The sequence below is a fragment of the Ailuropoda melanoleuca genome, chromosome 13, assembly GCF_002007445.2.
Source record: "Ailuropoda melanoleuca isolate Jingjing chromosome 13, ASM200744v2, whole genome shotgun sequence".
Taxonomy (NCBI): domain Eukaryota; kingdom Metazoa; phylum Chordata; class Mammalia; order Carnivora; family Ursidae; genus Ailuropoda; species Ailuropoda melanoleuca.
The window spans coordinates 22,822,781-22,837,181 of record NC_048230.1 but is presented as its reverse complement, the minus strand read 5'-3'; the positions used below and the strand labels follow the sequence as shown (position 1 = coordinate 22,837,181).

Sequence of the window (14,401 nt, the reverse complement as noted above, 5' to 3'; positions counted from 1 at the left end):
TTGGCTTTAGGGGAGATCTATCACTCATCTTTTGGGTTCGAGGTGGGTGGAAGGTCAACCACGACCAATACAAAACCACTCCTCGGCTAAGCCCCTCCTCATCTAGCTTCCTGTTGCTGTCCATCAACCACCTCGTGGGCGGGACTTTGCCTCCCGCCAATTGGCTGGCGAACATGTCGTTCACTCTTCAGTAGGTTTCCGGTTGGTGCCCTCTACCGTCCATCAGTGACATTTCACAGGTCTATTGGCTAAACCAACGTCGCTCTAGACGCCTCTCTTTGATTGGTTATTAGTGCTGTCGGTCCCCAATGTACTGAACTCTTATTGGTGAAAGCTGCCGTCGCTCGGGCGGTGGCGGGCTCCGGGATTGGCGGGTGCTGGGCGGGCGGTGTCAGGCTCTCGGTGGCGGCGGAGGCGGCGGAGGCCAGGGAGGAAGATGTCGTAATGAGCGGTGGGTCCTGGCCGCTGCCGGCGGGGTCTTCCCGGCCCCCAAGGGCCGGGAAGATGGGCAGAGGCCGCAGGGACGGGGAGCCGGGGCTGGGGTTTCCCCCCTGGGGCCGGGCCTGGCGCCGGGGCCCGGCTCCGGGAGGGGCGGGGGAGGGAGGATTCCCGCCCGGAGGAGGAGCGGGGCTGGCCAGCCGGGCGGAGGCACCCGGAAGGGGGCGTTCGACTCCCCGCCCCCTCGGAGCCCTCTGGGCGGGAGGGTGGCGCTTCCGGGGGCTGGCGAGAGGTGCGGGCACCCGGGCGGGCCTGGCACCCCCTCCGCCCGGTTGCCGACCCGCCTTAGTGCTGCCCGGCCCGTGGCCATATCCTGGGTCCGCTCCGAGGAGGCGGCCGACGCTCCTCGCGCTTGCCCTGTGTTCAGGGGACCCTCTGCACTCTGACTCTAGGTGCCCGCCAGCGATTCAGGGCCCACCCGAGTGCAGAGAGGGGCAAGGGAATGCTTGAAATGCAGACCGCGCGAACCACATGGCACTGCTGGGCGTAGAACCCGACCTGGTTCCCGATATATCCCAACGGAGAGATGGTGTCAGGACACTAGGGCACCCCCTAGGACAGATGACTTCTCGCTTTAGACTGCGGAATGGGCAGAAACCCTCCGTTTAATGTTTTTACTTGGGTCTTTGAGCACCAGCTAGATACATGCAAGCTCTTAGCACAATTGTGAGCCGTTTAAGAGCTTGTTGACAGGAGTTCCCAGCGTGTTAGCTGATGCTCTGTCGGGGGGACTGTTGATTCCCAAAAGCCAGGTGCAAACCTAAGGAATGACCGGAGAAATAAAACAAAATGGATACTTACTTTCTTCCTCCACCCCACCTCAACCCCATTGCTGACTTGAGGTTTTCAACCTCCTACCTGTGCTTCTTGGCTTATGTTCCCAGTGGCTTTCTAATTTTAGTTGAAAAGAAACTGTGTCTTCTCCTCTGGGCAATCGAGAAACCTGTCTTCACTGCGTTCCTTGGTTTCAATTCCAACATACCCTCATGTTTGTTTCTTAATTAACTTGATCCAGAGGGACTCCCTCTGGCTTTTTTCAGTGCACATTCTCCCAAAGTTTGTTTTTCTTGAGGTTACTTCTTGCTCACTTACTAGTTGATTCCTAGAGAAAGGGAGGGAGGAGCTAGGGATCTGCTTTAAGCAATGAATTGGCTCATGGTCCCCCATTACACTGTTTTTAGGAGATGATTTACAGGTGATGACTGTTTCAGGGTGCACTAGCATGCACTATCTAAAACTTGCATGTTCTAACCCAGAAGGCATTAAGTATCATAATGAAGGGCTAGGTGTTGAGTTGGTGTTTTGGGTAAGATTTTTAGAGGTAGAAAGTTTAGGGTGTTAGCCAGTTCACAGAGAGGCTGTTAAAGGAACAGTGGTGGAATCCATACCATAGAAGTCATTTTGATTAATAACAGAAACATGTTGTCTGCAATAAGGAATGTAACTGCAGTGTCTTGTTTTAAATTCTTGTGTGCGATGAAGGGGGCGAATCTGTCAGACAACCTAGCAGTTGGGCTGATGATGTCAATGTTCCAGTGGCTTCTAACAGGCATTAATACCTGTTGGAAATGGATTCTCATTGGCTAGGGTGATTGGTAAGTTTTCAAATTCTGGTTCTTCCACTTGGTTGTAGAGAGGTTTAACGTCTTCATTTGAAAGCAGCAGCAACAAGAACAAAAAAAAAAGCTGGTCTGACATAATTATGAACCCCCTGACCTAAAGACACAGTGTCTTTGCCAAGGAGACCCAAGTGGAGTTAGCTTATAATCAGATCGTCACCTGACTGCCCCGTAGGGAGAACTGGCTCCAGGAAGAAGAGTTTGGCATCAGTGTTGACAGCACATAGACTGGCCAGTTTTGTTTTTGTTTTTTGTTTTGTTTTCCCTCAGATCCTATTAGTTTGGGCCTCTGGAGCCCTGTCAGAGGAGAGAAGAAGCTGTAAGAAGATTTTAGCAAATTATCTAGGTAAAGGGCTGCAGGGCATAACCGCAGATAGGGTAGTTCATTTGGGTATCTTGGCCTGGAACTTCCTCCTTCTGCTGATTAATAGTAGCCCTTGGAGAAGCTGCAAGATCCGTGCAGCCTGAACTGTCCTTTGCCATAGGCATGTGATAATTCGAGTCTGCTTTAAGCAGGTATTGCCCATCCAGGGCCCTTATGAAGACTTTCTAAACTTGCTGCCAACCAGTAGACCCCTGGTATTGGCTTGAGTCCAGCAGTCTTCTAGACCTTTGTCACCCCATTTCTATGATGGAAATGTAGTATGTTCTTTTATGACTTCTCTATGCCCCCTCCGTTCTCTGTTTACACAGAAATTGGAAGCCTTGCTTCCAGAGATTGAAAAATGTAATTATTTTGGAGGGGGTGGGCAATGGCCGCAGAGTGAAAGATGCGGAGAGACACTGCTTTAAAGTGTGTGTAGAGTATGAGAAAGTGTAGAGATGTGAACACTTCTGAGTTTAAATGATTACGTGCCACAGTTGAAACCTTGTGGGCTGAAGACTTGAAGTAAAATCTATTTGGAGAAACTCCAATACTTTCTTATGAGTTTACTGGGTGATACATCTGGTTCCTTTGGGTAGCTTAACTGGATTAGGGAACTTCTTCTAGTAAGTTCTAAACTGAGAAAACTTGGCCTACGTGCTGGACCAAATCAATACAAGCTGGACTGAGAAATGGACGTCAGGATGGAATGCATTTGTTGATGTTTTTGCTTATTTGGTTTTTTGCTGTGAATTGAGAGGGTAAAAGCATGGGACATTACCAACTCAAGGGCATTGTCAGCCTAAGTAGGGAAGGGATTAAAGATCGCCCTAGAAGAGATGCTCCTAGGTGGTACTGGTAGATTTGTTCTAGTTGACAGGATTCCAGAATGGAAAACTGATGTCTCTGCTGCCTCACGGGATGCTGGGAAGACAACCCAGGAGCAAGCTCGGTCAGCACTCGCTGCCTGGGGGAAGCCACGGCCTCTACCACATGTCTAGGAAGTGCTCTTTCTGAGTGCTCCACGGCCGCCCCTGACATGGGGGATTCCCGCGCTTCTCATCAGGGCGGGCTCCCGGCTGGCGGGCTCTTGGGAGATGAGCTCTGCTCAGGGGCCATGGACAGTGAAAGGGCTGAGTGCCTAGTTTAGATGCTGCTCAGTCTGTCCCCGTGAGCGGCTCCGAGCAGCATGGAGCTGTCAAGGCTGTTTGTGTCACAGGAAGAGCATGTGTGTAGGCCCAGCTGTTTGAATGCTTCCTCTGGACATCTCATTCCCTTAGCTGCAGTTTCAGCGTCAGAATCGCATGCTGTACCTGGCCAGAAGCCTCACCACGTCGCAGTGCCAAGGTTTAGCTTGGGTGACTGTTGTGTTGGTTCTAAGGGCTCTGAGATGCCAGTTTGTCCTTACGCCATGATTTAGGCCGTTAGGTGGCCTCTTTGATTTCAGCCGTGGGGTTGAAGCGGCCCAGGAGCCAGCAGCAGGCACTGGCCTGCACCCTGCCACATGTCCCCTTTCTAGAGCTTCCTCTTTGGGGTGTTTGTTACATCTCCTCTGGGGCTCAGTGGAATCACAAAGCGGTTTCTCAGAGAGTGTGACTAGGGAATAAGAGACAGCAGGGTGGTGTGATTGGAGGTGGACTATTTCTGCCCCTGGTCAGTGTCTAACGAAGTCTTCTCAGATTGGCCTCAACACAGACGGAAACATTTCCCAGCCTTCAGAACACTAAATGGTAAGGCAGCCCTCTCTTCCCCCGGGGGAAATGAAGTCAGCAGTCATCTCAGAACCAGTCCGCGCCCGGGATGAATGCGGGAGTGACTCAAATAAATGTGCCAAAGCAGAGAAAACGTGTTTGTACAGAATGCTCTTCCAGGGGGGAAATGTATATCTTGCTTTCTTTTTTTCTCCCGATCTCCAAGACAGTTCTGAGGTCAGTATTCTTTGTACCATTTCCTGGGGCTACTCTGTCAGAGTGCAGAGTTTCCACCGCCCCCTGCTGCCCTGGGTCCCCACTCACTTCTCCAGAGTCCCTTCTAGGACCACTGGGTGTGACCCAGGCAGGATACAATCTAGCCAGTGATGGTCACATTTTGAGGAGAGGTATTCATATACCCTCCAGGTGCTCTCATTATCTGAACTCATTCAGAAAAGAATTTCCCCCACCCAATGTATGTTAATCAAAAGCAGCATTGAAATGGGGTGCCTGCTGTGTGGTGATGAGGTGTGGGCTTGGAGCTCTTTGTCCAGGAGCAGGATTGGACCGTGCTGGTGTGCACACAGGCACTTGTGCCCTCATGAGGTGACTGGCAGGCTTGAGAGCTCCATCTGGGCCTTCATCAGCTGAGCAACCTGGCAAGTGGATCCCAGCCTCGGGCCAGGACACGCTCATCTGCGGGTTTTCTCCTGTGGTTCTTAAAACTCCATTTAGGCTCTCCCGCTCTGCAGCCTCCAGGATTCATTCATTCATCCATTCAGAAAGAATATACTAAGCACCTACTGTGTGCCAGATAGGAGGGCTACGTCAGTGGATAAAGCAAGGGGATATCCCTGGCTTTAGCAAGCCTACATCTTTTTTTTTTTTTTTAAAGATTTTATTTATTTATTTGACAGAGATAGAGACAGCCAGCGAGAGAGGGTACACAAGCAGGGGGAGTGGGAGAGGAAGAAGCAGGCTCACAGCAGAGGAGCCCGATGTGGGGCTCGATCCTGTAACGCCGGGATCACGCCCTGAGCCGAAGGCAGAAGCTTAACCGCTTTGCCACCCAGGCGCCCCTAGCAAGCCTACATCTTAGTGGGTGACGATAAATAAGTAACTACTCGGTATGAGATGATGGATGAGAAGTGCTAAGGAGGAACACAGAACAGAGGACAGAAGAGTGTGAAAGGGTGCAATTTATATAGGGTGGTTAGGAAAGTTTCAGTGAGAAGGTGACGTGTATGTGAAACCAGACAGAAGGGAGAGAGTTAGGCAGGCTCAGTCTGGGGTCAGGGGTGGAGGGTGAAGGAGAACAGCAAATGCAAAGGCCCTGAGAAGGAGCCAAACCCGGCATGTTGGGAAACCGAAGGGAGGCCAGTGTGGCTGAAGCATAAAGGGGAGTGAAGGGATAGGTCAGAGGGGTCACAAGAGACAGGTCACATAGGGTCCTTATGTGTTGTGGTGGGGACTTTGGTTCTTACTTTAAATGGGAGAGGGGATGCGGTTGGGGGCACTCTGAGCAGAGGAGTACCATGAAGTGTGATGCGGCTCATTCTGGATGCATGTGAAGAATAGGCTGATGGGAGCAAGGTCAGAAGCCCAGCCAGGAGGTTTTTGTACTTAACGAGGGGAGAGGTAATGCAGAACAATGTGGGTGATGACGAGAGGTGGTGGTGAAAGCAGTCAGATTCTGATGTATTCTGACGGTAGAACCAAAAGTGTCTGCTGTCTGTCAGGTGTAGAGTGTGGGGGAAAAGAAGGGGCAAGGATGACTTGCAGGGTTTTTAGGACCAAGCTGCTGGAAGGACGGAATTCCAGCCACTGCGTGGGGAAATTTGAAGGAGACACAGAATGAGGACGACATCAGGGCCTAGTCAGATTTGAGTTGCTTGTTAACATACCCACGTGGAGACGTCAGTAGGCAGTTGGATATACAAGTCTGCAGATACAAATTTGGAAGTCATCATTATATAGAACCTGTGTATTGTTGGTTTTTAAAGCTGTGAGGCTGGATGAAATCACTCAGGAAGCAGGTGTAGACAGAAGAAAGGTAAATGCTGAGACAGCACCCTGGGGCCGCCCAACCAATTAGGATTTGAGGAGAGGAGGACCCAGCAAAGGAATCTTTGAAGAAGTAGCTAGAGAGGTGGGTCAGCCTGGCAAGTGTGTCCTAGAAGCCAAGTGAAGAAAGTTGCAAGAAGAAAGGGATCCGCTGTCAGATCAACACATAGAATGAAGCCTAAGAATTAATTAACTGTTAGACTTAGCAACACGAGGTCACTGGTGACACGAGCAGTTTCTGTGTCATGGGCAAAACCTGGAGCAGTTCCAGGAGTGGCAGGAGAGGAATTAGGGGCAGCAATTATGGGTAACTTGCAAGGGGTTTTGCTTGAAAAGGAGAAAAATAATGGAACTTAGCCGTTGTAGGGAATTTTAACTTCTTAAAATGAAATAGTGGGCCCACATAAGGGTCCTGGGCTGAGGCTGGGGTCAGAGTTGGGCACAGGGAAGACAGGATGGCTCCTTAGGTGTCTGGGTAGAGACAAGGTCTTCATTTCCACCCTCCTCCTCTGGCCTGAGGCATGAGCAAGCCGCCACCCACAGCTGTCCTCCTGAATTGGAAGTCCGTGAAGTTCCTTTTACCCTATTGAGCTCTTCTGTATGGTTATTACGGTGCCGGAGACGTGCTTCTCAGCGGTTTGGAGTCTTTAACTACCAGTGTTGCTGCTTCCTCCGTGCAGGCCAGTTCTCTTAGCTCATTTATGAACGCCCTTTGAGGTCCAACTTTGTTCTCTTAAACCAGCCATGGCTTGCTTTTCCCTTACCAGCTCTGAATTCTTCCAGGCCAGGCAACTGGGAGAGACTGGGCTTAGAAACTGTTTTGTTGGCTTCTGGCCCAGCCGAGCTGACCAAAATAGCCCGCAGAAGGACTGTTTGTGCAGAGTGAAATTCCTCCAGGGGAAATACCGTAGCGCCTGGCCAAGAAAGCCATGGTAGGAACCCATGAGGCAAAGAAAAAAAAGCCAAGTACCCCAAGGTCTGGCTATGGAGTTTGACCCAAGTTCTCTCCAGAGGGAAAAGAGCTTCCTAAAGCCTATTGTGTTATTTCTTAGGACCCCTTCTCTGCTTCCTTGTGTCTCAGGAGTCGTGTTCTCAAGTGAAAGACCATTGGAATGGCCCCCAGTCTGATGGCCAGGGCTTCAGGGTCCTGTCTGAGGCCTCTTCCTGGTGCTCCCAGAGCCAGCCCATGGAAAGACTTCTAGGACAGATACCACTCCCTGCTTTGTGATGGGTGTGAGTGCTATGAAGGGGGCAGTGGGGCATTATACACTGGCATATAGCAGGGGCACTTGATCCATGGGAGGGAAGAGGTCAGGAAAGGTTTTTACCTGAGTGAGTTATAAACCAAGCTCTGAGGACCGCAGTTGGCCAGATAAAAGAGAGAGAGCACGCACGTGTGTGCAAACTGGCTCCAAGTGAGAGAGTAGTTCCAGAAATGGAAGACACTGTCATGCCTGTGGGGAGAGTTGGAAGAGCAAGAGAGGAAGATAAAGGAGTGGTAGAGGGGGAAGGGCAGATGGTTTTGGCTTTTACAAGCTTATCATAAGATCATCTGGAAGGTATTGAAGGGTATAATCCGGGGAGTGGCTGGATGGGATTTGCATTTTAAAGATTCTTCTCTCACTGATTGGAGGCTGGATTAGAGCAGGCAAGGCCAGAGGCTGGGGATCCATTTTGAAGGCCTTGGGCGGTAGTCCAGGTTGAGCAGAAGGTGCTTAGTGCCAGGGTCGTGGTGAAGGGGATAGAGAGCAGTGCGTGGATTGGAAAGAGGTTTATATTTAGGAGGTAGAATCATGAGGACTTAATGAGTCACTGGCGATGAGGATGACGTTCAGGTTTCCTTGTGATTAGAAATACCAGAGAGAGGCTGGTTGAACCAAAGCCTCATCCAGCCTGCAGGCGCCGAAGGGCCTCTGGGTTGTGTGCTGGGCGTGGTGTGGCAGTGCGGTGAGAGCTGGCCTGGCCTACCCTGGAACCCTCCTGTGAAGATCGACAGAGGCATTAAGCCCATGATTATTTGAAGGGTGGCGAGGGTTACCAGAGGGGTTCACCTCCTCTCAGGGGTCTAAGTAAATGACATACTAGATCCGGAGTGGGCTCTCAGTACATTTTTGCTGGAAAAAAACAGGCTGAGACCTGAAGGGTGAGTAGGAATTAGCTAGTGAAGTGAGAAGAAAGAGCTCCGAGCAAGGAAAGGGCAGCAGCAGAAACGAAGACTGCAAGGGGGCCTGTGGAGGCTGGGGATGAGAAAGCTGGGGAGAGAATGGCCAAAGGTGGCAGCTCAGTGTGGCCAGTCCTGTGGCCCGCCCAAGCAGAAGGCCCACGAAGGGCTGGTGGGTGTACCTGTCTGCCACTCAGGAGACCGGGGCCACACGCAGACCTGGGAGTCGTCAGTCTGTGGACCGTACCTGCAGCCTTGTCTGTGGGCGTGGTCACTTGTGGACCGGGTATTGGGTGAGAAGGAGGGGTGCTGAGGGGCAGTAGTACTGAAGGGTGGCAAAAGGAAGAGGAGCCCACAAGGGGAAGAGGAGGCCAGAGAGGTAGGAGAAGATCCGTGGGAATTTTGAGGAGGAGGAGATAGGCAAAGGGTCAAGAATTGCTAAAGACGGAGGTCCTCGGTGACCTGGGCAGGAGCAGTGTCAGCAGAGAGCTGCTGCTCAAGGAAAGTGAGAAAGGAGGGAAACAGGAAAGTGCTGGCGGTTTTTCCACCAAGTTTGGCCAGGGAGGGAGGAGGAAAAGGCTGTAGTTGGAGGGGATAGTGGTAGAGACCGACGATCTGTCCGTAAAACGGAGGCTCGGGATGCCTTTTCTGCAGGTGTTGGAACTAAACTGGCTTCCAGTATGAGGAAGGGAAAGTCAGAGGTGGTGCCGTCAGGCCCTAGACCCCAACCCCCAACCCCCCAGTCTGGAAGCCTTGCTTGATGCCATCGGAAGTTTTCCTTGGAGCCTAAGAGAGCTACTGTTGCTTGTGTAATAAATCATGGTACATCTTCACCAGCCAAGGGACTGTTGGGAAAGTTTTAGCCAACCTGAATTAATGAAAAGTCTGAATGACTGAACTCCGAAAGGAATGCTGCTTTTCTTTCAAGAATACTCAGTAAATCCCACTTACCGTGCTGCTAAATGTAGGTTTCAGTGACCGGATGTAAACTGTTAAAAGCAAATGGTACGATTAAAATGGTAGAAGTGAGATTATCCCTAAGAGTCCCTTTGCAGTCTTCATACACTAGCCAGCCTCACTCTGAATAGTATGAAGACAAATTTTAGGCACAATTTATGTCCAAATTACATGTTTAAATAGAAGGTTCCAAATTAATGAGGTTCAGAGTACCTTTGATCATAGTCCTGCAGTTACGTATCTACGCTACTTCTGAACCACTTTTCATTTTCTTTTTTTCTTTTTCAAGATTTTATTTATTTATTTGACAGAGATAGAGACAGCCAGCGAGAGAGGGAACACAAACAGAGGGAGTGGGAGAGGAAGAAGCAGGCTCATAGCGGAGGAGCCTCATATGGGGCTCGATCCCATAACGCCGGGATCATGCCCTGAGCCGAAGGCAGACGCTTAACCGCTGTGCCACCCAGTCGCCCCCACACTTTTCATTTTCAAACACCCAACTGGAAATACTTCTCTTTTCCCTTTCATGGTTAATCCCAGGATACCATTCTGCAATGGCAGGAAAATCAATCTCTGTTTTGGCTGCCCAAGCCTGCAGCCCAGGGGCCGCAAAGCTCAGAGCGACTCTAGGAGAGATACACAAACATTGGTTTGAAACCTAGAGGGTTATTTCAGGAGCCAGCTGGGGAGGAAAATGAAACCAAACTGAAATGGTACATCGGGCCCAGCAGTTCTGCAGCTTGCTTCAGTAAATGCTGCTGCTATAACTTCCCAACTGAAGAATCGCTCTGAGCCCAGCCCAAGCTCCAAACAGTTCTAGTCCACGGTAACGACGACCGCAGAGGGAGAGAGAAAGACAGGAAAGGGAGAGGAGTAAGAAGCATGAGGCCCGTTTTCATATCATTTGCACCCTGTCCTGTTCTAGTTCCGTTTCCTTAGCAGAAGATGTCTGCAGGAGAGTCATTCACCAATTTTAGTTAAGGGAACAGAGTCCAGGGGAGCCTCCTGGGAGGGCCCCTGCCTTCCCTTCCCAGCCTTGGCCGCCAGTAACTCAGCTTGTACTTTTAACAGCAACATGGTCTGAGAATTTAGAAAATCTTCAAGATCATTTAGTCCAGCTTTCCACCCCATCTAGACATCCCATCTCCAACAGAGACACACATCCTGCCTCTAAACGATTCCAGGAAAGGGAGAACATCACCTCAAAAGGCAGCTAATTCCATTTTTTGAAAAGTTCTCCCTTCTATTAAGCTGAAATCTGCCCTTTTAAAGTAAACTCTACATCTAACATGGGGCTCAAACTCACAGCCCTGAGATCAGAAGTCACACGCTCTAGCTACTGAGCCAGCCAGGCACCTTAAAATCTGCCTTCTTGATGTTTCCAGCCTGAAGTCTTTGAACCACGTATGGGATAAAAGCATTGATGGATATCAGTGGCCACACCATTGCTGCTGTGCTCTGAGCAAGCTCCAATGGAAAATGCCCCTTTCAAAATATCCCTCAGAACGAAACCTGACACTCCAGATACGGCCCAAATGTGCCGAACACACCAGGACGACTTTTATTCCTCTATGATTGAACTTCTGGAAATGCAGCCAAGATTGCAATAGAGTTTTGGCCACCATATCTAGATTCTATTGCCTCCTGTTTAGCTTTGAGTCAAACCCACTGGGGCTTTTTCACAGAAGAACCACTATTAAGCTCTGTTGTTCCATCCTATATGCATGTGCATTTTTTTTTTAACCCAAGTGCAGGATGTACTCAACGTCAAAGTTTAAACCACTGTTTATTGATTACCCACTGTGTGCTTGCTGCTCTCCACAGTAATTACTGACGCCTCCCAGGATCCCAGGAGGGTGCTGTTCTCTGTCCTGTAGGTGGCACAGTGAGCCTGAGAGGGATGCCCCAGCCACCCCACTGATGACGGCGCAACCCCAACTCTCATTTAGGTCTGGAGCCTCGTGCTCTAAAGCACTGCACATACTAGTTTTTAGAGATCTCTTTGAACCCTAATACCAACACCCAGTGTATTTATAATCCTCGGTTTGGGACATCTGCAAGTTGAACTTGTCTGCTTGGCCTTTGCATGGTTTTCCAAACTTGGGTGGTGGATCAACCACTCTAAAGCCGCCTTTTCCATTCTCTGGGGCACAGAACCAATTTACTGAGTCACAGCCAGCATGTAAAAAGATGAAATAGAGTAGAATACCCAAGTCCATCACACATAGGAAGGGCAGACTCTGTTTCAGGAAACGCACTGGATGAGCACAGGACAGGGAAGCGTGTGGGTACGCACATACTGGGTCTTGACGTAAACTGTTTTTAACTGTGGTTCATGGTCTAAATAGTTTGAACACCACTGCTCTAAAGGAAAAATGTTTTTGAGTCAACTTAGAGTGTTTTCATTATAATGCTGCAACTTTACTTAATTAGGCACAGAAATCTGTTTATAGCTCATTGATCTGGCTCCTGTAAAATTAATTAAATAATTACCAAAAAGCCAGTAAAAGTCACATCAAGAGCCTCATTCTGGGAGGATGACATTTGATTGAACCCAGATCACTGCTGTCAGCATAAGCACGGCCAACTTGACACTTTGGGCTCCTTGAGTTTCACACGCCTACCCTGCAGTGTCTCGTGCCAAGCAACACACTCCTCCCACGCTTCTGAGGAGCCGTCATACCTCACTTTGCACAAATGTAGCATGAATTAAATGTGCAGAATTAAGTTGTCTTAATTAGCCCACGCAGTCAGAGTGGTGCCACCTGGCACCAGTACAGTTAGAAACGCACACACACATACACACCAGCCCTGAAGCAGGCAGCTTGGTAAAGCAGCAGTCACCCAGTGGATGCTCATTTTTAAAAGATGACTGTCACAGTGATAACACAAGAAGAAAACATTCTGGCAGAAAAAGCATGTGCCTCCAAGGGGACGCTGCAGACCCTCGTCCTGGGACCCACCCATAGTTTGAGACACCCTGGTTGCCCTTGCAGCAGCAAACCCCTCAGGATGGGAGGATCTCAGCACTTAAGGGGGAGGCACATCTGGCTTAGTCCCCAAACTAGGCTGTCCTGCCTGCAGTATCTTCCCTTCTTGTTCATAAGAATATTATGAAGATGTCAGATACCTTGTTGAAATAAAAAGCACAGTATATACCCTTCTCTTGATGTATCCATGCAAAACCCCATGAGACAGCATGGCTCTGTTTTTGCAACCCTGTGCTTACTCCTTACAATCATTGTTTCCTTCAGTAATTGTACTGTGCTGTTTGGTCATGTGTTCATGGATTTTGCCAAGGATCAGTGTCTGCAGTATTTCAGGATCTCCCCGTACAATTTTGTCCAGAGCTGCCCTTTGACTTCTCACACGGTTTATTTCTCCGAAATAATAACCTTGTTTCTGTATTTCCCGAAAGCCAGTTTTCAGAAGCTCAGGATGCAAGTCTCACTGCCTGGGGTCCTTTTCCTTAGTGATTTCTGAACTACAAGATGGCATAGATTCTCCCCCCCCAGTTCTTATGATTTCCACTTTACTTCTATTTCTCTTATATCAGATTTAAGTTCAGAGTAGAGATTCCCTTCATTACTTCCTCAACATTCTTTATTTTTCTTTATATATATATAAAAAAAAAAGCAGAATAGAGTATACTGACTGAGGAAAAATGAAAAAAAATCCACAAAAACCAGGAGAAAAATTCTTTAAGTCAAGCAAAATTCTACCACCAAGAGATCATGAGTTTTAACATTTCATCATTTTCAAAGACTTTTCCTGCTGTATTCACATACAGAAATACGTACACGTTCAACAAAAACAGAATTTACTCTATTTTCATTCTTCTCATTATATTCAGTCATTAGTTCTAGTCTTGGTGAAGCCTTTGGGGCCATACCTGTTATCCTACGTAAATTCACTTAAAGCGGTGACCCATATGCTGCAGATCGTTACCTGGGCCGTGGCGCTTTTGCAGTGAAGGCTGAGCGTAAAGCACTTCTGACTTCCTCATGGGGCAGGTGTGTCTTTGTCAGGGATCCCGGCTGAGAGACGCTTCTCTCCCAGGCTGGCTTGGCATCTGGCTATAGCAAGAGTGAGCGAGAAGCTTGGGTTAGCACTAGAGGATTAACCGGAGTTGCGGGGGACCCCCCTGCTCACCAGATGGGGATTCCGACCTAGGTAGAGGGAGTCGGCAGTGCCCTGTGGAGACAGTTCCATTAGGTCACTGAAGCCGGTCTTGACAAAAGCTCGTATCTTGGTGTTGTCCCAGGCTTTATGATGCCCGGAGACAGGACCAGCTGCCCTCACAGCCCCGGATGGAGAAGGCAGAGGAGATACGGGGTGGCTAACCTTGAGTGGGGAGGTGTGAGGTGTTTCCTCTCAGAAACAGCAAAAAAGAGAGGCAAGAAGAGTATCTGAGGCCAGTGGGCCTGGGTTCCGTTTGGAACTATCTTGTGCATTATTCCATCTCTTTCCCCCAACAGATCCACAGACCAGCATGGCTGCCACTGCCGCTGTCAGTCCCAGTGACTACCTGCAGCCCGCCGCCTCCACCACCCAGGTGAGCGGGCAGCGGGTTCTCAGGGCTGGGGGCTGCATCAGCCTGGAAGCACACTCAGAAGCTGACATCAAACCACCACGGAAAACTCTGTACTGGCTCGCTATAAACACCCTGGGATATGAGCCCCGGGAAGGTTCGGTTGTCTGCTTTTTCTGAACGGAGAAGCCAGGCCACTTACCTGAGGTGGCATCGTTGAGTTGGGGAAAAGCAGGATTAAACTCAGTGCCCCTTCCACCAGACCCACTGACCATACACTCCAGAGGCTCTGTCCTTGTTGCCTTGAAAGAGCATCCCTCCCCGCTTTACCAAAGTGTTTACTCTTCCTGTGGCCCATCCCTTCCTCTTTCCCTCCCTCCCTCAGTCCTTCCTCACCTGAGGAATCAGTGGCCACTTAACCCCTATGGGCCAGTGGACTTCTGCCTGAGAGCTGAGGATGATTCCGTGACCCCCTGAGAAACAAGGCTGGTGGGAAATAAGGGTATTCGCACTGTC

The 14,401-nt window shown here is 49.7% G+C and overlaps 1 protein-coding gene and 1 long non-coding RNA gene across 4 annotated transcripts in view; one reads left to right on the top strand and one right to left on the bottom strand.

The window, feature by feature from the left end:
* The first annotated feature begins 352 nt into the window (after positions 1–352).
* Positions 353–14,401, top strand: part of SP2 (Sp2 transcription factor) — a 24,596-nt gene continuing 10,547 nt past the window's right edge. The window contains exons 1-2 of the mRNA XM_011221807.3: positions 353–451; positions 13,833–13,909. Of these exons, the coding sequence (XP_011220109.1) occupies positions 445–451; positions 13,833–13,909 (84 nt within the window). The 5' untranslated portion in view covers positions 353–444. The remainder of the gene's footprint in view (positions 452–13,832; positions 13,910–14,401) is intronic.
* The window catches only part of LOC105236516, a 25,294-nt gene continuing 17,531 nt past the window's right edge, over positions 6,639–14,401 (bottom strand). For 2 of the 3 annotated variants that reach the window (XR_854966.3, XR_004619454.1), the window contains exon 3: positions 10,611–13,430. This is a non-coding gene — a long non-coding RNA (uncharacterized LOC105236516). Of the gene's footprint in view, positions 7,151–9,348; positions 9,387–10,610; positions 13,431–14,401 lie in introns of those variants that run through there. The other variant, XR_004619455.1, reaches the window with a different exon arrangement.